This window comes from Acanthopagrus latus, chromosome 14 (genome assembly GCF_904848185.1).
Source record: "Acanthopagrus latus isolate v.2019 chromosome 14, fAcaLat1.1, whole genome shotgun sequence".
In the NCBI taxonomy this organism is placed as follows: Eukaryota; Metazoa; Chordata; class Actinopteri; order Spariformes; family Sparidae; genus Acanthopagrus; species Acanthopagrus latus.
The window spans coordinates 12,269,121-12,290,703 of record NC_051052.1 but is presented as its reverse complement, the minus strand read 5'-3'; the positions used below and the strand labels follow the sequence as shown (position 1 = coordinate 12,290,703).

The following is a 21,583-nucleotide window of genomic DNA, read 5'->3' as shown; positions in this document are numbered from 1 at the left end:
GACTGGTCAGTTGCAACTGTGGTCCTGGAGCAGCATTAATTAAATTACACCAACGGCGATATCAGGGACATGCCTCATTGCACATGTGCCAACACTTCCGCTTAGCTAGACACCCGATGCAGTATAAACACAACCCAGAGCACATCCACTGTTCACCCTGCAGTCCACATCCGGGTCCATTTTTCAGTATAAAAGATCTTAAGCCAGCTTAGTGCAGGTGTAGTCTGACACTCAGCAGGGCAGCGAGGGTTGTGTATGTTCAAACTCTTCGAGAATGACTCTGAAACGCTGGTGAGAACAAATCTAGAGCCGGAATGAACTATTCAAAACAACCGTACATACATTTCATTCACGTGTCATGACTGATAAAACACCACATGGATTAACATGAAGCACCCATATGCGGGCATTCTTTTAAATCGCCAAAGGTAAAGCCGCGAGAGAAGGAGATAGAGTAAGCAAAATTACAAATGAGGCGAACAAATGTTGGCGATAGAGAGACGAAAAGGAGGGGAGAAGGACAGAAAGAGAGAGTGGAGTGAGGGCGGATAGACAGCAGTCTCTGAGAACCTGCATCGACAAGCTCAGTCAGGCTGCCTTTGTGAGAGAGAGGGAGAGAAAGCGAGGATGTTTTGACAGCTCGGAGCCATCACAGCAGCAGAAGGCAGGCTGTGTGTGTGTGTGTGTGCGTGTCTCTGTGGGTGCAGGTGTTTGTGTGTCTGTGCACGTTCTGTATTTGTGTGCGTGTGTGTGCACGTGTGTGTGTGTGTATGTGCACACAAAAGACTAAAGGCAGAGACAGACAGTGACGTTTCTTCTGATTCAGAGACAAAGGGGGAAAAGGGAAGTCTAGCACAGAGCCTCGATGAAGGACAAGCAAAAAAAAAGAAAAAAAAAAAAGATGTGAGACTGTATCTGTGTGTGGCGTATATAAATGTGGGTATACATATTGATATGTGTCAGGGCGCCTGCCACCGGGCCCCATCATGCATCATTCTGGTCACGACAAGTGAAACCTCCTTATTAGAGGGCTGATATTTGATGACAGGACAGTGTCTCCATATTGTTTTAATGGTATTTTCACCCATTCCCTTCATTATTTCGTCATTGTCCATGACGAGCGTACGGCCAAACATAAATCTTTACCAGCCTCGCCCTGCTTCACCTTCACACAGCTCCACGCAGTCACACTGGGAGCTGCCCTGAACAAACACAGTCTTCTGCAGCTGCCACTGAGCAGCTCAGGAGCAGTTGGAGGTGACGTGTCTTGCTCAAGGGCACCTTGACTCGACTGTAGGGTTTGTTTTTCTTCCCCGTTTTAAGGGCATGAGAGGAGGCTCATTTACCTCACTCGCATTTCTCCAGCCAGTCTCGGGATTTGCACCATTGACTTTCCAGTCACAGACGTGCTAGTTTTGCACTGATGCCTTCAGGCAACACAAACAGTCTTTGTGGAAATGCTGAGTGATAAAATTAAACCTGTAAAGACTGATTTCTGACCACAACTTTTATCTCCTAATTCGTTGATATGGCTAACCTCTGAGCAGTTGCATATTTACATATTCAGGAGCAGCATCAGCCTTCATTTTCTGGCCGCCTGAAGAATATAACACCAATATTTACTCTCTTTTAGCTTCTGTTTTGGTCTGATGGAAATAACTCCAGCTACCAAATGACCCACTGTGTTCACCAGCTGTAGCTCACTTATTCTTGTCTTTGTTGTTTGATCCTGAGCAGTTAGTGTACAGTGAGGTTTTGGGAGTGTTTTTTTTTTTAGGAAAATAGCTCCCTGCTGGGGCAGAAAATGTCTCTATGAGAGCAATGAGAGGCTAGTGCTGTATTTCTAAGCTCAGGCTAGTGTTTTGGGTAGTGCAGTTTCAAGTAGATTAATTTCTTGATTAATCAATTGGTTGTTTGGTCTGTAATATGTCAGAAAATGCTGGAAAATGTTGATCAGTGTTTCCCAAAGCTCAAGATGTCTTGTTTTGTCCACCACCCAAAGATTCAGATTAGGGTCATTAAAAATGACTCTAACCTTTTTCCCTAAAAACACTGACTCTATGAATTTAATTGCCTATAAAATGGATAACTTTTATGTATAGTGTAGCGGACTATGCTTTTGATGACATGTCATCAGTGTGACCCAAAGCAGCTAGCCACAGTTAGCAGCTAACTCACACTCAAACCACTTCCTGCCTCAGCTCAGTTTCTCCCCTGGCACATCCCTAATCACACAACTTCCATTGTTCACATTATGTTGTATACTATGCACAGCTACTTTGCATGCATTCACAGAATATGAACCACCAGGTTCATAGTTAAGTCCAGAAAGCTGTGAAATGTATGCTATTCATCTTGTTAGCTTGACCTGATGTTGTTGTTTAACATCTCACACCCATCATGCTAATGTTAGCACGCTAAACGCCCCTAATCATCTTAAGGGCCGTTCTTGTGGGAATTCTTCAGGCCATACTATATATCACATATGGAGATGGTTTGGACTCTGAGTTGTCTATTGCCAGTCCATCTCATTGTTTCTGCTGCCAGACAGCCACTGCACCTGGCAAATAGGCAGAATGACTGTTGACGCGCGTGTGTGTGTGTCAGAAGGAAGATGGTTGTCATTTTAAGAGGGCCAAATGATGTGCGTGGGTGTGTGTGCATGCTTTCATGTGTGTTAACAATGTACCCTCGTGTCCCCCTGTGTCAAAGCCCGGCTAAATCAAGTCAACCATGCTGCGTTTGTGCGTGTGTGTGTGTGTGTGTCAGAGTGTATGTGCCAGGCCAGATCAATATGAACTAATCAATAGGAGAAGACAGCTAGAAGGACCTTGGGGACGGCAGATACACACCTGGTGTGCACACACACACGCACACAACCTCCCTTTGTATTCCATCCTCAGTTTCACTCTTTATCTTCTCTCATTCCTCCTCCCATGTCTCTTTCTCCAAGCCTCTCTATACATCGGTCTCTTTCTCACACGAACACATTAACGCTCTCACAAATTTCTCTTTGTTGCGATCATAAAAGGCACTGCCTCATTTTCCTTCTCTTTCTTTCGCTCCTTCGCTTCATCTCTCTGTATCCAAAACCAGGTTTATTTTCCTGGTTAGAACTATAAATGCAGATTGTTACCTCATGCTTCTCTGTCCTCTCTGAGACAATGTTTTTTTAAAAAAAAAAAAAAATCAGGTCTGACTTTCCAACCATGACTCACACAACTCAGCATTAGAGACCCGCTGCGTTCCAGTAGCAAACAAACCTGGTGCTGCTGTTTTGTTTTTTTCCCCGAGTCCGTTCACATCTGTCGACGCAGCAGTGGAAAGATGAGGTCCGTGCCACTCTGCGGTGAGGAAAGTTCAGCTGCCGGCACACATCTGCGCGCAGGCATTCAGCACATGTGCTGCATTTCATGTGTACTGCACACTCATAATGCTTGACAGAAATTCAAACATATGTATGGAAGCAAAAACACGCCGTGATGATTTCAGTTCTTGTTTAAGTTTACATGGCTGAAATTCCCCTAATTGAAATGTATGATTTGACTGTTTCTATTCCCTTTTTTTTTTAACTTTTTTCCGGTTTAGTGTCGCTTCATGTGAGGACATTTTTGGTCTTTTGCATTTGGCCTTTCTGAAAAGTCTGGTAAATAGGTAAATAGATAAATAGATAAATAAATAAATAAATAAATAAATACCATACATTTCAAATAAATGAATAAATAGAAATCTATTAAAAATAAATAGATACTGAACACAGTTATTTGTCTGAGTTTGCGAGCCATTAGAAAATTTAATGAAACAAAATTAAGGTTTTGACATTGCATAACTTGTGATTAACTACTTCAAATGTCAAAAACACAAATTCAAACTACTCAGTTCTTACAGCCCTTTGTTGCTTCCATACATATACCTCTTCTTTTAAACTATAAATGTGTCATCTATTGGCTGGATCACTATAAAGTTTGGTACATAAATGAATTCCCCTCTTAGGATGGATTGTAATAATTTCATGATCCCCTTACTATTTATAGCTCCAACAATAAAATGGCATGACTCTCAGTTTATAGATCTGTCCCCGTCACCCTGTGCCACAGGCCCTCTTACACGACTGCACAGTGTAAATCTTTGCTTTTGCCAAATCCTGAATTGGCAGCCTGGTTATCAGACAGGCACACCACAGCTCTGGTGGGCGCTCTGGGTCTAAAGCACTTTCAGTTCAATTCACTCAACATGCAAATTGAAACTTTAATTCATTTACTGCGCGATAAGAGCGCTACTCTGCCTCAATAATGTCTTTATAGATTGAATATTAAATAACCTTTTAATAGGGATTTTCTTATAGTTTGAATGTCCACTTCCCCGTTAATTGGATTGAGTGGGAAGTGACCCGACTCTTGGCTCAGACAAGCTCAGACCTGTTTGGGCTCTAATTTCTATCAATTCATATGAGCTTAAATCACCTCATGCTGCCTTTATTCATATATATCATATAAGGGCTGTTCAAAATGAATTTTCAAAAGGGTGCAGGCTCAATAAATATTGCTAGGCTGCAAGCTTGGAAAGTTAATACACAGTCCACATAACTTTTTAAATCTGATTTGGCATTCCATAGGTATATTTTGGCTTATTTATTGCCCACAAGCAATGCTGAGGGACAACCTGCATCATGCTGTTAAGTTAGTAATCCAATCACAGATTGTCACTAACTAGCTAAAGTCAACTGCCTATCTTTCATGTTCATGTTATCCCCTGCTTCCAGTCTTTATGGTAAGCTAACCATCTTGTGGCCGTAGCCTCAAATTTAGCATACAGGCAGGAGAGATTTATCTCAAAATGTCAAGCTAGTCTTTAAAGCTAGTTTCGTAGCCCATAACTCATCTCGAGTTGTGATTGGTGATGATTATTTCCTTTCAAAAAAGATGTCTCCATCATTCTTTTCTGCAACTTGGAACAATAAGATGTCTTTTGTTGGTGTCCAACATGGCAGGATGAGTTGAGAATAAACCCTTATTTTCACATGTTCCTTCCACCTTCCTTCCTTGTCTTTCCTCCTCAGTGTTGCACTCCAAACAATCCTAACATCTACCACCCTCTCAAAAAACTCTTTAAAAAAAACTTCCATGTTAACATGTTGAAATCTCTCTTCTCTTAATGCTCACAGTTCCTGTCAAACATGTGTTAAAACCTCACTCGGCTGCGCTGTTTCCATCTCCCTTTCTGCCCATTTCCCACTGTTTGAGAGAAGCATGACACATTTTTAAACAGAGTAAAAGAGAAGGAAAAAGTTTCCCCTCATTGATGCCTGAATGACAGGCTGAACTGACAGGAAGATACAGAGACCAACACGACTTGTCGACGCGCATGCATTATGCACACACGCTTTCAATCACGCATGCACAGACAGGAAGCACACATGAGCGCACCACACCTCCCACGCTACCAAAACACTATCTCACCTGACAAATTAGAATGTGTGCGAGCCTGCTGGTTTTTTGACATTGCAGGTATCTGTCACATTTCTGTCAGAGCTTCACGTTGGTTTCACATCAAGACAAAGAAACCCAAAATGAACCCACATGTCATCCTTCTCTCCCTCTCTCCCTCTCCGTCCTCTCCCCGGTCTTTCTCCGCTGGGTATTGTCGAGTGAAGCAGGAATATGGAGCACAAGTCAACATCACATGCTGCATAATTCTCAGTCTCCCATTCTAATTGCCGGGGCTTTTTTATGAAAAATTCAGCGACAGCGTCCATGGTTTGATTGTGAATGACGCGGGGTCTTATGGTCTCAAATTAAAGATTTGGGTTGTTGTCTTCTCATCCAATTTGCTGGATCTCACGTTGATTGAGCGAAACTCCTCCAAATGGCTCGTGCTAAGTGTGTAAAATTGAACAACAAGCATGATTTGAGCAGCGTGGCTCGCATAAATGTATCTCTGGGACTATGATAGCCATGGTGCTAGCTGAGACAAGTGGATAAATACATGGATTTGTCGCCTGCTGAGCGAAGGGACTGGGGCGGTAAATGACCTGATAACTGTATGTGATAAATTAATAAACAGTTGAACGCCCAGAGGAGCTAATGAGGTATGGGTGCTCAAGTCTACATGCTGAAAAAAATACACTGCATAAGTGCTGAAATAATCACATTTTGATTAGAGATGAATTGTTTCAGTCCTGTACGATTTGGGCCTAAAATTGCTTAACATTCAATAGTTCAATATGACATCAGCTTGTCAGCATTTTTTTTATTATTCTAAGCATCATTGTGCTCATGTTAGCATGATGTCAGCATTTAGCTCAAATCAGAGCTGTGCCTTTGGCCCATAATAGCTGCTAGCATGGCTGTAGACTTTTAGTCTTATATTATTGTTCTGACATTTAATGGACTATTAATCAAGTAATCAAATAAATAATAATCATCAGTTGACAGTGTTCAAAATGTATTTATGAAGCTAATAGCCATCGCTGCGTGCTTTAAGAGAAGTTCAGTCCCCTGGCCAGGATTGTTCAGCATAGAACAAGAACTAATTGTAATCCACCCACTTCTTCTTTTTTTTTTTTTCTTCCTTTTTTTTCAGAGAGAAACCATCAATAATTAATCACTCAGGGGTTGGATGATGTCACTGTTCCTCCTTTGCTGCAAAGTTGGACTTTCTGAGAAGGAAAGAATTATTTCTGACCTTCGCCTAAATTCTTACCTTTGTAGAAAAGCAGCTCATTACTTTCTGAGGAATGTGCGGCAGAGGTGTGTGCGTGCCTGATGTCCGATTGAAAATAATTAGCTGGTCTGTTGGGCAGCGAAGTCTGAGCGAGGCAGACGCAGGATTTCTGCTTAAACTTTTAATGCGTGTCTGTGTGTGTGTCTGTGTGTGTGTGTGTGTGTGTTGTGCCAACCATTGTTGAATTTCAGGCAGATTTCTGTATTTTGGACGAGTTCGGTGTGTGTGTGTGTGTGTGTGTGTGTGTGTGTGTGTGTGTGTGTGTGTGTGTGTGTGTGGGTGTGTGCATGTGTGCCCAGACGGTATTTTAACATGGCTAGCTGACTTCTAGCAGCCCACAGTTAAACAGTGACTCACAGATTCCTCTCTCTCTCTCTCTTTTTCTCTCTCCCTCCCTTCTCCCTCTCTTTCTCACCAACCTCACTTCTTTCTCATCTGTTTCTCCCTCGATTCTTTTTCCCTTCTCTTCTTCTTCTTCTTCTTTTTTTTTTTACCACATTCCCCCTTTTCTCCTTTCTCTGCATTTCTACCTCCACTTTTTTCTCTCTCTGCAGGTTGGGTGCTGACTAAAGCAGACTTTTAGGACAGAGGTGGTTTTTCCTCTACTCCCCCCCCCCCCCTTTTCTCCAACTGTGCCAGCCCTTATCCCAGTAAGTTACAATATGACCATACCAGGCTCACACTCCTTACTCCTAGCATGATTAGAAATGTGTTTTTATTGTCTTATTTGGATGTTTTTGTGTTTTTTAAATCCCAAAAAGGCCTCATAGAATGTAACCAAACTCATTTTCTATAGACAAAGATGTATAGTTTAGTCCAAATTGCATTCCCAATACTTGGGAACTGAACTATCCCTTTAATTGTCCACCTTTGAAAAGTTAAAAAAGGGGGAACAGTAAAAGAGATTTAAATGCTGCTGGTCTGCATAATCGGGAAATACAGTACACACACATATGTACGAGGGCTTAAACAGGGAAGGTCGTTTCAACATGAGAGACGCCCAAAAATCAAGAGCTGTGCCAAATGTTCTTGACTGGAGCTGCTGATAAAAAAGTTTCCTGACACACACACACACACACACACACACACACACACAGCCCCCGAGGGCCCCTGGGACTTCAAAGAGCCGTCTACTGTACCTCAGCGACACCTCAACACCAGGTGCCGCAGAGAGGAGGAAGGAGGGGTGGAGTGGAGGGGTAGAAATGGAAATGGTTGGGGGGGGGCAGAGAAAGAGGGAGACCGTGGGCATGAAAGGGAGACAGAAGTGAAGCTGGAGGTGGAAGGAAGGGGTGAGTCGAGTACTGAATGGGGGGTACGTGGGGGGGGGGGGACGTAGGCAGGTGGAGATGAAGAGACAGGAAAAGAGAAAAGGCTTCAAAAATTAGGTGGGAATAAGTTGAGATGAAATGAAGGCAGGGATGAAAGCTGAGCAACAGACAGGCAGCAGAGACCTAAAACAGACCAGACAGACAGACAAGACAGACAGACAGACAACACAGCAGACAAGGAGTTGCAGCCAAAGACAGAGAGATGTGGGGGAGGGCAGTAACACTCTGCTGCTAATACCACTGCTGCTTTGTTGTGAAGAACCCCAGTTCCCCTTTAAATGGTGAACTATTCCTTTAATGATAGCAGTAAAATACACTCACGCAAACACACACACCCACACACGCACACACACACACCCACACACACACACACACACTGCTGTTCCCCTCTGCCTGACAGGAAATGTGGTTCAGAGCACGACGTGACGAGCCACAGTTCAACTTTTACAACTTACGGTCCTGACGCACCCTCGCTCGCACGCCAAAGTTCAAATGAAAAAAGCAGCGTTTATAGCAAGAAAGAGTTCGTCAGTGACCTACATGGGGCACAAATGTGGGCCTTTGTCTAATTTCGGTGCCTGTTAGCTTTTGAATTAACTCGTCAAGGAGCTGTCAATCCCGCAGACAGGCAGGGTGTGTGGGTTTGAAGAGAGAGAAAATCACACTGAGAGCAAGATATACTCCTAACATAAAGCCATTTGGTGAGCGCTTTGATCACAGCTGCCTTACAGTGCAGCGAGCGCACACATTTATGCAAGGCTGCCACGGTGAGACCTTTACACTGGAAAAATGTGCCTTGCTCAATCTGTGGGGGAATTCATCCACACGGGGAAGTGAAGCCGGGCAGGGTCGCTTTCAGTGACGTCCTCAAGTTCTTGATTTCTCTCTGTGAGCCATGTGGATGGATCACGTCTGAAAGTTTTGCTCATTTTAGAATAAAGCTTGGAGTCAGGTAGAAGCAGCTAGCTTTAAAGCTCACTAACTGATATGTAATATATTGTTAGTTCTTTCTGTACAAAAACTTGTTGTGAACACAGCTTTTATACGGATTAAACAAATGAGATATGACATGCTAGGCTAGCTGTTTTTCGCCTGCATTTGATCTTTAGACTAAGATATCTCATGGCTCCCAATGAATATTAAATCGATGGATTTGAAGGTGACGTCAATATTCAAAAAGCCAGTTTTCCCAAATTGCCAAACAGTTGAGTGCAATACGACAAAATTTAGTTGATAACATTCAAAATTAGCTGAAGTTTAGTTACAGTTCTGGCATTACGACGTATTGCGTTGCAGCGAAATCTACTGAAATTTGCATGCTAACCAGCTAGCCCCGGTTCCTCCCGGTCCTCCCGATTTTCCAGGAAGTTACATTCTGTTGCTTTGAGAGGATTCAAATGGGTTAAATTGTTGCACTTCAGATGGAAATGATGGACCCAGAAACTGAACTACATCTGCAGGGTGAGGCTGAGTGGTTTTACTAGATGTGTACAAAAGAGGAACAAAACGGTGCTAAAACAGAAGCATGTAGGAGAGAATGGTGTTCTGTAGTAGCATGCTCAGAGTGGCTTCTACACATTAGGTTGTGGCCCTCTGCAGTGATATATTTCTAAATAGGAATACTGGTAACACTTGTGTTCGGAGTTTAGTCCATTTAGTTCATTTCCCACAATGCAACATTAACTTGCCCTGTATACAATGGAGTGATATATCATGCTCTGTAACTACATCATGCTGAACAGCCAGCAGGGAAACTCCAGAGCTTAATTCACACACAGCTCTCTCTATTCAAAATGCAAATTGAGACCGCAACTTATACAATAAGGGACGCGTTTGCATTCCCCTCACAGATTGTTTCATCGGAAAAAGAGCTTCAGTATTTTAGGAGCGGCACTTCACAGGTGGCCCGCACCACCTCCAGTGACTCGCAGAGAGACAGGGAGGCAAGGTGACCCTAAAACATGACAAGCCTCCACCCTGCTGATGTGTCCTTGAGCAAGACACCAAAATCCCCCTGCAGCTCAGGCAGTGGGCTCCCGGAGCCGAGCCTGACCACTGACCTCCCTGTGGAGGGGGGCAGACAAAAAGAGATTCTCCCGATGGGGATTAATAAAGTACCACATTATCATTTGAATGCAGCTGATTGTATCTTTGTCAGCCTTCATTTCAGCCCTCGGTCGAAACGCGTGATATGACCTTGTCACGGTAGGTCTGCTGTATCTGTCGGGGAAAAGGTCTGCAGGCCCAAATGTCAAATGATAAAGGAACAGCCGTCCACGTCGTACGCCTCCTACCTCTCTGTTCGTTTATCAGCATTCAAGCGCCAGTTCATTACAATGTCACACCTCCGTTCCAGTTTACTTCGACTTCTTTACCATGTTTGTTGGTGGTGTTACAACAACGCTGCCCTGGCAAAACATATATATAAGCGACTGTCAAGTCCACATATTATTCTGTCTTTGGTTTTCATGCAGATATTCAAATGTTTCCGGGGAGAAAACGACACAAAATGTTACAGGCAAATGCTTCACATCTCCGTGTGCACTCAATGCAGCGTTATTGCGCAAGACCAAAGGCCAGCTAAAGCAAATTTAAGAAACAGCAAATACTGACATTCTCTCTTTCTCTGTCCTCTTTCTTTCTGCCTCTCTCTGTCCCTGTGGTCAACAATCCCTATGCTGGCCTTTATCCTCAAATCCCCATGGACAGAGAGTCAGGGGAGAGAGAATGCTTAAATGCTTTGAATGATGGTGTGGAATGCTAAAAAGTGTGTGTGTGTGTGTGTGTGTGTGTGTGTGTGTGGTTGTATGGGGGAGCAAAGAGGAGTGTTTGTAGGGAGGAGGGGGGGGTCTCCTGCCTGGTCTAGGATCTGGTATGCGTGACTGAACAAGAGGAGGAGAAAGAGAGGAAAAGAAGGAAAAAAAAAATCCCCCACCAAAACCTGCCTTCCTAACTTCTAAAGACAGACAATGGCTACTGACTGGTCTGGCAACCCTCTGTGTGTGTGTGTGTGTGTGTGTGTGTGTGTGTGTGTGTGTGTGTGTGTGTGCGCGCGCGCAGTGTCACTTCGCACACAGGACACGTCCTGATGGAAAGCAGAAAGAAGGGAAATCTGCCCTAACCAACTTTAGATCTCATTACTCCGCACATGCAGCCGCACAGACGCAGTCCTGCCACATGTGGAATACAACACTGCAAAAAAGAACCAAAGCTAATACCCAAAACCTTCCATTTCCAACCATGAAATCCACTAAACACAAGACTTAATAACCCCCCCCCCTTTTTTTTTGCGCCACGAAACCTTGAGACTTAAACGTGAAACTCAAAACCAGTTGAACACCTCTTTGTTTTTTGCTGCATTTCGGGATGAAAAACAGACGTCGGCGATTAAAAAAATCAGCAGGGTAGAACAGCTTCCTATAATAAACGCCCTGGTGATAATTAATTACACAGGCACTGCAGCCAAATCAAGACGGCAAGCATCCATTTTGAATCTCCTCGTAAATAATAAAACAACACAACAGATTTCTTTCAGCCCTTTTGAGAGGCAAGGCTGGCCTGATCAGGGACAATGCTCAGAAGTGCGTGGGTGGTTATTGTGAGCACATGCATTAAAATAAAAGCCCTTATTGTATTAAATGGACAAAATAATTGTAGGACAAGAACATAGCAGTTGCTGGCTGTCAGATTACCTTTGCGGGAAAGTGATATTTTCTCTAACAGGGGAAAAAAACAAACAAAAAAAAAACCAGACAATGAAGCGCTACACCTACACAAAAGTAGTCCACACCGCTCTTGTTTCATTCATTATATAAATATCTTTAATTGTTTTAACCGTAAGAATATAAAACAATTTAATTTTGGGATTCTGCATTTTTTTTCTTCTTTACAAACACATAATATACAGTACACCTTTTTTTATTTTTTCAAACACACACAGCTTTTTCAGCAGGACGCACATCCGTATATTAATTTTTCTAGCAGGTCATTGCATTACATTAAAGACACGCGCGCGCCCGCCGGCCTCCGTGCGCTTGCGTGTGCATGTGTGCATGTGTGTTAATGTGTGAGAGAAAGAGAGAGGGAGAGAGAGAGGGAGGGAGGGATGGGGAGAGGGAGAGACGCATTCCGCTTGTAACCCGAGACTGAGAGAGAGAGGGAGAGAGGGAGAGAAAAAAGAAAAAAGAAAAAAAAGAAAACAATCGATTGCTCCTTATTCTAAGCATGTCTCAAAATGGATTCAGGGTATTTTTATTCAGGGAGAGATGGAGAAAAAGAGGAGGAAAAAAAGATATCCCTACCCTCCCCTCTCTCTCTCCCTCGCTCTCTCCCTCGCTCTCTCTCTTACCGGGTGAGAGCAACATGAATATGAATGCGACCTGTGTTGGCATTAACGTGGGAAAAAAAATAATAATAAAGCCATGAGACAAACCCTGATTCTTTTTGAGCAATAAAGGGCATAAAGATACAGAAATCACTTCAATTTGAAGTACGACACTCTGAACAACATCCACTGACATTCGCATCCATCAGCATCCCCTCAGAAAAAAAAAAAAAACACCACGTACTCCCATAAACAAGACTTAAACGGACATGATTTGTGTCAATAATAACCCCATATCTCTATAGCATTATTAATTGTTGATTATAGGTATTTCCTCTCAGGGTAAGCTGACAGTCTCGCCTCCTCTACATGCGTCAAGGCTCTGAACACAACACGTCTCTACAGGGCGTCAAAGTTGGACTTTATCCCTTTAAAAAAAATTATAAAAATGTGGAAAAACATAAAACTGAATAAGCTCTTGCACACAAGCGGATTCACGATCATTTTTTATATTTTTTGCATAAAGCGTCACCCTTGGAATCTGAGCCGATTTCGCAGCTCGCTCTGCTCTCCCTGTCTCCTTCTTCCCCTCGATGGGGGAAATTGTTGCTGTTTATGGGGGTAAATTAACAAAAGGTAGTTAGATTGTGTCCTGGTCTCTTTTCTCCAGCTCTGCTCATGGAGGGAGGGAGGGAAGGAGGGAGGGGATGGGGGGAGGGGGCAGACACAGTCCCTTTAGGCACATTTTCTCCCAGTCTCTCATTCTTGCTTTCCTTCTGTTTGTTTTTTTTTTTTTTTGTCTTAACAGTATACACCCTTTGAAAACAACCACATACGAGGTAGCCAAATGTTTTTAGGCGTGATGGCTGTAGCGGAGATTAGTCGTAAAATGTCTCAAATCCAGACACACTGTAAAAAAAAAAAAAAAAAAAAAAAATCAGAAAGAAACTGAAATAGAGAAAAAAAAAGTCCCATACTCAAGTTTTAACACCTCATTTTGCTTTTTAAATGGATGCGAGTTTAACTTTGAAGCCAAGTGTCAGCAAATAAGGCAGATTACTCATATGACACTTGCTATTTTTTTCTTTTAATAATGTGTGAAACAAGCTGTTTTTCACTGACGTTACTCTAGTCCAAAGTCAGAATTTTAAGAGATATTAAAGCTCAGTATGAGATCAAAACAAATTGTTAACAGGGGGTTTTCATGAGCTCGTAACAAAAGTAAGTTTTTAATTGCTTCCTACCAGGCAGAATATTAAGTCATATCAAAAACACTAATTGAAATCCTGCAAGGCCAACAGAAAGGAACATTTAAAAAATGAAAAATAAAAACATTTGAACACAAAAATCTGGTCACATTGGGAGAAGCCTTACACAAGCACACAGGAGGGGTAAAGGGAGGTTTTCTCTCTCTTTTTTTTAAATAAGAAAAGAAATTTACCCACCCATCTATCCCCCCCCCCCCTCGCCATCCTCATCCCCCCTCTGTCCCCATCCAAAGAACAAAAAAAAAAAAAAAAAAAGAACAGAAACAAAAAAAAAAACACTTCCAATCACCTCACTTTCTCACTCTCTGTCATCTGCCAGAGTCCCAGGTTCAACACTTTAAGGCAGGGGAGCTGTGTGATCCTCTCCAGTCCCCTCTTGGTGATCTTGGTACATCCATACAGGTCGATGCCTGCCAGCTGGGTCAGGTGGTCAGCTATGAGCTCCAGCCCTTTGTCCGTGATGCGCACACACTGTCCAATGTTCAGGGTCCTCAGTTCATGCATCTGCCTCACCATCCGGTTTATCCCGTCGTCGGAGATGTGACACGAGCACAGGGACAGGGACTTGAGCTGGTACAGCCCCTGGGCGATGTACGCCAGGGTCTGGTCCCCGATCTTATCGCAGAAGGAGACGTCAAGCCCAGAGAGCCTCAGGGTGCCCATGGCGAGGTGCATGGTCCCCGTGTCACTGATGTTGTCACAGGAGCGTAGGTTGAGGCTCCACAGGGAGGTCATGTGGGAGAGGTGGATCATCCCTGCGTCTGAGATCCCCCCGCAGAAGCTCAGGTTCAGTACCCGGAGCTTGGTGAGCCCCTTGGAAATATGTTTGAGTGACAGGTCCGTCAGTTTCTGACAGTCCTGGAGAGTCAGGTACTCCAGGTTCAAGCAGCCCTCCGCCGCGCTGCGGGTCATGCCCGCCAAATGTCCAATCCCCACGTCCGAGACATGCCTGCAGGACCTCAGGTTAAGGCTCTTGAGCCGGTGGAGGCCCCAGGCTATCAAGAGAAGCCCGGTGTTGGTGATGTTGCTGCAGCCACCGAGCTCCAGCACCTCCAGGTTCTTCAGGTACTGAGCTATCCTGCCGAGACTGGAGTCTGTGATCTGCTTGCACAGACTCAGGTTCAAAACCCTCAGCGATGGGATCTCCTGCACAAACGCGTGACCCAGCCCGTTATCTGTGAGGTTGTAGCAGCCGGACAGGTTGAGGGACTCGATGTTAGGCATTCCCTGGATCACATAGCTCAGGCTGCGGCGCAGGGACAGTATCTGGACCCTCCGGATGCCCCTGGCCTGGAGGCTGGGGAACAGGGAGGGATTGGCCCGGCGGAGGTGCAACTTGGCCTCCACCCCCCTCCACACTGACTTGTGGTAGGATGCATCCCTCCAAGCGATGCACACTTGGGCCACCCTGCCTTTGTCCCTCACGTCCAGATAGCTGAAAATCATGGCCAAAATTTCCGGGAAGAGGCACGAAATGTGCGTCTCCATTGTTTTTCAAACCCCAGGCATATAAGAATTAATACTCCACACCTCCAAGGCTGAAGAAAAAGAACCCACTCACACACACCCCTTCTCTTGCAATTATGCAGAAGTATCAACAGTCCCGGTTATCCACAGAAGTAACACACACACACACAAAAAAAGAAACAGGAGTTGTTTGTTTCTCTCTTTTTTCTCACATTGAACTGTGCAAAATCGATCCAACTCTCTCCGAACCCCACGTGATCCGGTCTAGTTGCGCAGTAGGATTCAAATGCATTTAGAAAATAAAAAATTTAAAAAAGGAAAGAAAGAACAAGAAAAAAAAACAAAAAATAAAAAGCGTTTATTCCTGCCTCAACCCCTCTCTCCGCCAAAAAGAGGAGGAGAGGGGGGCGAAAGGAAGAAGGAGGAGGAGAGGAGGAAAAAGCGTCAATCCTTCCCCCTCTCTCTCCCTCTCTCAGACGACGCTTCCTTGTATTATACCTACAAAAAGCCGTCCTCTCTCGGCCGAGCGGGGATCCAGACGGTCGTACATTTCAAAATAAGAAAGTGAAAATAACGCCAGCTCCCCGTTAACGCCGCCTATTAAAAAACATTTCCATGATATAAGGGGGCAGAAAAAGATAGAGCTAGGTTGGCTTTGTAGGCAGAGTGAGAGAGAGAGAGAGGGGCGTCCGGAGCTCAAAGCCTTTGTCTGCTCTTTTCAAACCGACTTGGCAGGGACCCCAGCACTCCGGCTGCACGGGAGGGGTGGCGGCACGTCACGTCACGAATCTCATGTGCCGCAAACGGATTTTAAAACAAACGCAGTTATAGCCGGCGATGTTTTAGACGGTTTAGACTTGGAAGGATGTGTGCTAATATTTAATAAGCGGCGCGGTGCGAAATGAGTTTGCATTTGCAGCGAGTCACCCCCACCCCCTCTGTGTCGGGCAGTTGGTTTGTCCCGCCTCAGCTGGAACGGTGCGAACAGTTTCCCTTGGAAACCAACTTCTTACAATTCAGTTCACTTTGGGCTTTAACCCTTTGAGCGGACCACACAGGAAACACAGGGAAGCCAACTGGAGAAGCCCTTTCCAGTCCGCTTCCTTGGCACGAACATTTAATATTTCTTTGACTGCGTTTGTGTTGTTGTGGAAATACTAGTAGAGCGTCTCCAGACTGGCCACAGGACAGAAAACAGCGGTCTTTGTCTCCTGTAAACAGCCCCTCTTCCCTCTTTCACTCACTTTTTTATTTTTTATTTTGTTATTGCAAGACCAACAAAGACATTTACATATTCCAGAGACAATAAATCAACATTTCATCAGTCAGAGCTTCAGAGGATGAACTGTTAACTTCAATAAATCAGAACACAGATCACCCAGTGCCCTCAGTGATGTGGGAAACTATGAACAACAAATAAGTGATAATCTAATTTTCAACATGCTTTACTAGTCTCATATTTGGCATTTACTACATATTAATTTGTTTTATTTTACTGTGGTCGCCCTTAAATGACTTTGGTAAGATGATCTGCACCGTCTCTCTCATGTGTCACCAAAATAATCACTTTGAAGCTCTTGAAGCGGTTGTCTCACATCTCACATCTGGCGTTGCTTATGTCCTGATACTCGAAGACTCATTTTAGTCCCAGCTGATTGTGCTCTTGAGTCCGTCCTGTGAGTATCAGTGACAGCTTGCTATATATAGCCGACATATTTTTTTTTTCTAAATTGCTTATATGACATCAAATTGAGCAGCAAATATCTTGTTTTTGTAACTTTCATCCCCTGCTGGTGGGCCTCTCGCAACCTCGGAGTAGCCTTGGTCTAAGTTTGTAGTTTGGTGTGTGTGTGTGTGTGTGCGCGCGCGTGTGTGTGTGTGTGTCAGTGTTTATCTATATGAGTGTGCACAAACCTGGATGCTGTATGTGTTTTTTTTAATGTAAACAGTATATTTTCTATATGCTTGCATCTCGCCCTCTCACTGTTCGCTGGCTTTTATTTGTGTGTGTGTTTGTGTGTGTGTGTGTGTGTGTGTGTGTGTGTGTGTGTGTGTGTGTGTGTGTGTGAGAGAGAGAGACAGAGACAGAGAGAGAGAGAATATGACAGGGGAGCCGTTTGCTGTAGCCAGTGGAGTGTGTCAGAGTGAAGGAGAAAGAGTGAAGGAGAGAGAAAGAAAGAAAGAAAGAAGGAAAGAAAGAGAGAGGGAGGAGGAGCTGATGAGAAACATACTGGCTGGCAGAGAGAGAGAGCGATAGGAGGAGGAAGGCAACAGTGATCAGGTGAGGATAACAGAGAGAGAGAGAGAGAGAGAGAGAGAGAGAGAGAGAGAGAGAGAGAGAGGATCTGCAGAAAACAGGCGTTTTTACATGGGAGGAAGCAGCCGAGCACAACTGACAGGAACCCTCCTCTCTCTTCCTCTCTGTTCTCCTCCTCACAGATAGGTTTGGATCTTCATAGTCTGTCCAAAAACAACAGTCTGATGATCGCTTGCTGTAACCGTCCCTCCTGTTCACACTGGCCATTATAAGATCCCCTCCCAACGTGTTCCCAAGTTTAGCAATCTGAGTTAGGAATCGTCAAGTTGGAATCGTCCAAAGCTGCGCAAACGTCCCTCTTTTTGCTACTGTCTGCCCCTCACAAGACCAGTCGCCAGACAACAATGTTGGCAACGTACATTTCTGCGAACCGAGGATGTGTTGCAACTTTACATTCGTGTTGCAACCTCTCCGGTTTCTTTAGGTTAGAATTCAAAGTTCGCCCACAACGCTGTGCTTATGCTCTGGTTAACAAAACATCTCAAAGTTAGTCTTCAAATTCCCTCTTTTTGCTACTATCTCCCCCTCAGAAAGCTGTTTCCTCACCAGACCACATCTTAAAAATCACAGATTTCCAGTATAAATGCACAGACACGTTCACACTTGGAGGCGTGGTTCACAGCTTTCTACATCTGGTCCAATCAGGGGAATCAAAGTGTCGATGAGAACTGAACACGTTTTTGTCTTAACCCAAAATATCACAAGGTCTTAGTACAATCAATTAAAGCTATGTCTCATTTAATTAGTACTTAATAAGACCTATTTATAGACCAGTGATATTGGAGGATACCTATTTCACATCACCATAAAAGCATATCCTGACAAGAGTAAGCTACAGTCAAAAATCTTTGCCGGTCTATGAATATTTTAAGCCTGCTTAAATGCTGGACTCATAAATGCAAAGCATCTAAATCGACTAAAAATGTCTGGTGACTATTTTTAATGTCCCACTGTGCTTTTAACTTATATCCCGTAACTTCATCAAGGGCAAAAACAAAGCAGTTAACGGCACTGTCCCCTGTGGCTGCCAGCACCTACGTCCTTGGTGCTCGGGCGCGGAGTGTGTCATGAATTTTCAAAATAGAGCTCCTGACATGAATACCAAGCTGTATAATGATACTGCAAACACCTTGAGTTCTAAACAGAGTGGGAGATTAACTGCAGCTCCCGCCTAAATGTGGCTAAATTGTGGTTTGCTGGATGAACGTCTTGGGACAAAAAAACCATCTCGGCCACGAGTCATGATGTGATTTGCCTCACCCAAATGTCCTGTTGAATCTAAACTGTTCACTGATCCTTGCTGGCTGTGGGAGACTTCACAAAATGTATGTTTGCTATGTTCGAAACAGAAAAAAAAAGAAAAAAAAACTGGCCAAAAACGTGGCTTTCCAAACTGCCAGCCAGACTGCGTTGTGTGGGAGGTTATTAGCAAACTTTTCTTAATACCAAAAGTGTGTGTGTTTGCCAGCTGACTCCACCACTTGCAGTTTTTTTTTTTCTGTCCACGCAGCGAGAGGAAAACAGGAAGGAGAAGGTGAAATAGAAGAAGAAAATGCATAGGAGAGAGATGGAGAATGTAAAAGCAGAGAGAGGCGGGTCTATATGCCACAGGCTTTCTCTTCAGCAGCAGAGGCAGAGTCTCTCTGCATGACCTGCCTGCCTCTGTGTGTGTGTGTTTGTGTGTGTGTGTGTGTGTGTGTGAGTTGCTCAGCATGCTTTTTTTTACCCTGTTTTTCTGCCTCCCTCTGTCTGCCTCACAATTGCAGCTGTGTGTGTGTGTGTGTGTGTGTGTGTGTGTGTGTGAGCGCACGCACGTCTACCTATGTGCGTGCATGCTGCCGTGGTGTGTCATACCCCCTCTCAGAAAACCCGCTGGGCCCTAGCTAGCGCTCACACTGAGCTGGAGAGAGAGAGAGGAGGAATAGAGGGATGGACGGATGAGGGAAGTGAGAGGGGTGAAATAAGGAATGGGTCAGAGAAGAGGGAGGAAGAGTATTTTTAGAGTGGAGAGACGGAGGGAGAGGCAAACAGAGGGGAGAGCCACATGCTGGTTTTTTGAATATTAAAATGGAGGTTGGGAAAATGGGCAAAAAGAGGAGGAGAGATGTGGAGACAGGGGTGAGATTTGGCACTCAGGTGTGTGTGTGTGTGTGTGTGTGTGTGTATGTGTGATCTCCCCCTACTCATCCTGTCATGTGACCCACCATGTGCCGATGTGTGTGCGTGCACTTTGTGTTGTCTTCACTTGATGATTCAGGGGAGGGCTCTAACTGGATAATTGCTCGCCTCCACAACGTGCTTCATCTGCACCCGCAGCGATTGCTGGTTGCCAGGGTTACGTGGGCGTGTGTCAACACGTCCCCCCCCCCCTCCCCGAAAGCCGACACCTTCCTGGATGGATATTACCATGACTCTGTAGATTCTCTTTCTCCCATACGCACACCGACACAAGGCATCCACGCACACACACGACCGTGCGGGGGAGAAGGCAGACAGTAACAATGCCCTCGGACACACTGAGCTTTCTGTTTTGTGCGTTCGTGTGTGTAGACTGTAAGGGATGAATCTTTTATGTTCCTTCAGGTGTTTCCTTGCTTCACCCGAGCTTCTCCTGTACTGTAGTGAAACATGGCCTCTGTGTGTGTGTGTGTGTGTGTGTGTGTGTGTGTGTGTGTGTGTGTGTGTGCCTGCCTTCAAAGCTCCTCTGTCTACACTCTCTCTCTCCGCTCTCTCTCATTGTTTTTCAGCCCTTTCGTGCCTCGTATCATCTGTGTCAGGGTCAAGCGAGGCTCATTCAGAATGGATTGTGCGGTGTATTGAGGCACCGCATCATAAATTGTGTGTTGTGTTTACACGTTTCAGTAGAAGAATACTGTCCCCCTCTAGGGCCTGGTTACGTCAGAAATTATACAGCAACATTTCGGACTGGAGTCGGTTCACCTGAGTGGATCCGGCACGATTAGCGAGTTGGATCAGCGATGCAACGTAAAGCCATCGTGAGCTTTTACGTCGAGTTCAGCTGACAAGCTGCATATTCTTTTTGACAATACTGACCTTTGAAGGGGAGTCCAAACCAGAAGGAGCTGACATATAACATATATCGTGTTTTATTCAACCTTGCTCTGCGGTCGTATGAAATGCCCCACAAGGATCACAGGGTTTTCAGCAACTTAAGGTACAAGAGCATGAATTCTCTGTTGTGCAGTTCTCTGCTGTTTAGTTATTGACCAGGCTACCTAGCTGTCACCATTCAGCTCTGCATGTAGTCAATGGACACGAGACCTACAGGGCGCTGGGGCAGTTGCAGCATCTCCTCAAACAAGCCAATTGACAAAGTTAATGAACTACACTGCAGACTGGACTCACAAACAGGCAGATCCGTGTTGTATATGCTCCTCACCTGTCTTGGACACAATATTTTTTACACAGGAAGAAGATAACTTTATGTAAAACAACCTATAAGAAGGTCAAAATCATTAAGAATTTGTCATAGGCAGTGTTTATAAGGGAGTCTGGGGAATTTATTCTCCGTCTTCATCTGCTTTGACCTACAGTCGGTGTTCACGCTTACTGTCTGCTGCAATGCAATACATTTTCAAATTATTTTTTTTAAAAAGCTATTAGATATATGTTGTCCTGGCCATTCGAATTTTTACAATAAACATAAACGTCACACTATGTCACTAAGCTACCAGTGCCACCTTTAGGTAGAACACACATTACATTTATACAGCCAGTTTTATGTATGTTTAATCGTCATTACTAACCTACAAATCTATTTTAAGACTGGGCCAGCTGGTGTCAAAGGTCAGCAGATGAAGTCCCACAGTTATATAACTCCAAACGTTTGCTTTCTGACAGTCATGCTGGGTTTCCTTCCAAAAGTACTGCAAATTTTAACCGCATCCTGAGAAAAACAGCAACAAACAAAAAAAAAAAAGCAAATGAATGCTTGTGTCCATCCATCACTATTATGTGATTATTAGGTGGCGCCAATTCTCTAGCCAGAAAACCATCAAACCATTGCAGGAGAATGTTAAACCATGTGGTTCGGCCATTATGGTCTCCTAACGATGTTTCACTAAGTACTGATTTCAACCCAAACCATCGACCTTGTCGAAAAAAAAGAGACAGTTGTTGTGCCTGTCATTTT

The 21,583-nt window shown here is 44.3% G+C and overlaps 2 protein-coding genes across 5 annotated transcripts in view; one reads left to right on the top strand and one right to left on the bottom strand.

Moving 5' to 3' along the window:
- wnt5b (wingless-type MMTV integration site family, member 5b) overlaps nt 1-21,583 on the top strand; it is an 85,604-nt gene that overhangs the window by 38,115 nt on the left and 25,906 nt on the right. For 2 of the 4 annotated variants that reach the window (XM_037122108.1, XM_037122109.1), the window contains one exon: nt 7,278-7,373. The exons of 1 other annotated variant lie outside the window; for it this stretch is intronic. The gene's annotated coding sequence lies outside the window, so the exon portion shown is untranslated. Of the gene's footprint in view, nt 1-7,277; nt 7,374-16,150; nt 17,395-21,583 lie in introns of those variants that run through there. One more of the 4 variants, XM_037122110.1, reaches the window with a different exon arrangement.
- fbxl14b (F-box and leucine-rich repeat protein 14b) lies at nt 13,874-15,908 on the bottom strand. The gene has a single exon (XM_037122111.1). It carries the CDS (start codon nt 15,132-15,134, stop codon nt 13,932-13,934), a length of 1,203 nt encoding a protein of 400 aa, XP_036978006.1. The 5' UTR covers nt 15,135-15,908; the 3' UTR covers nt 13,874-13,931.

What these genes read in the sequence shown, in the direction of transcription:
- fbxl14b (XM_037122111.1), bottom strand. Translation starts at nt 15,134, where the DNA reads ATGGAGACGCACATTTCGTGCCTCTTCCCGGAAATTTTGGCCATGATT.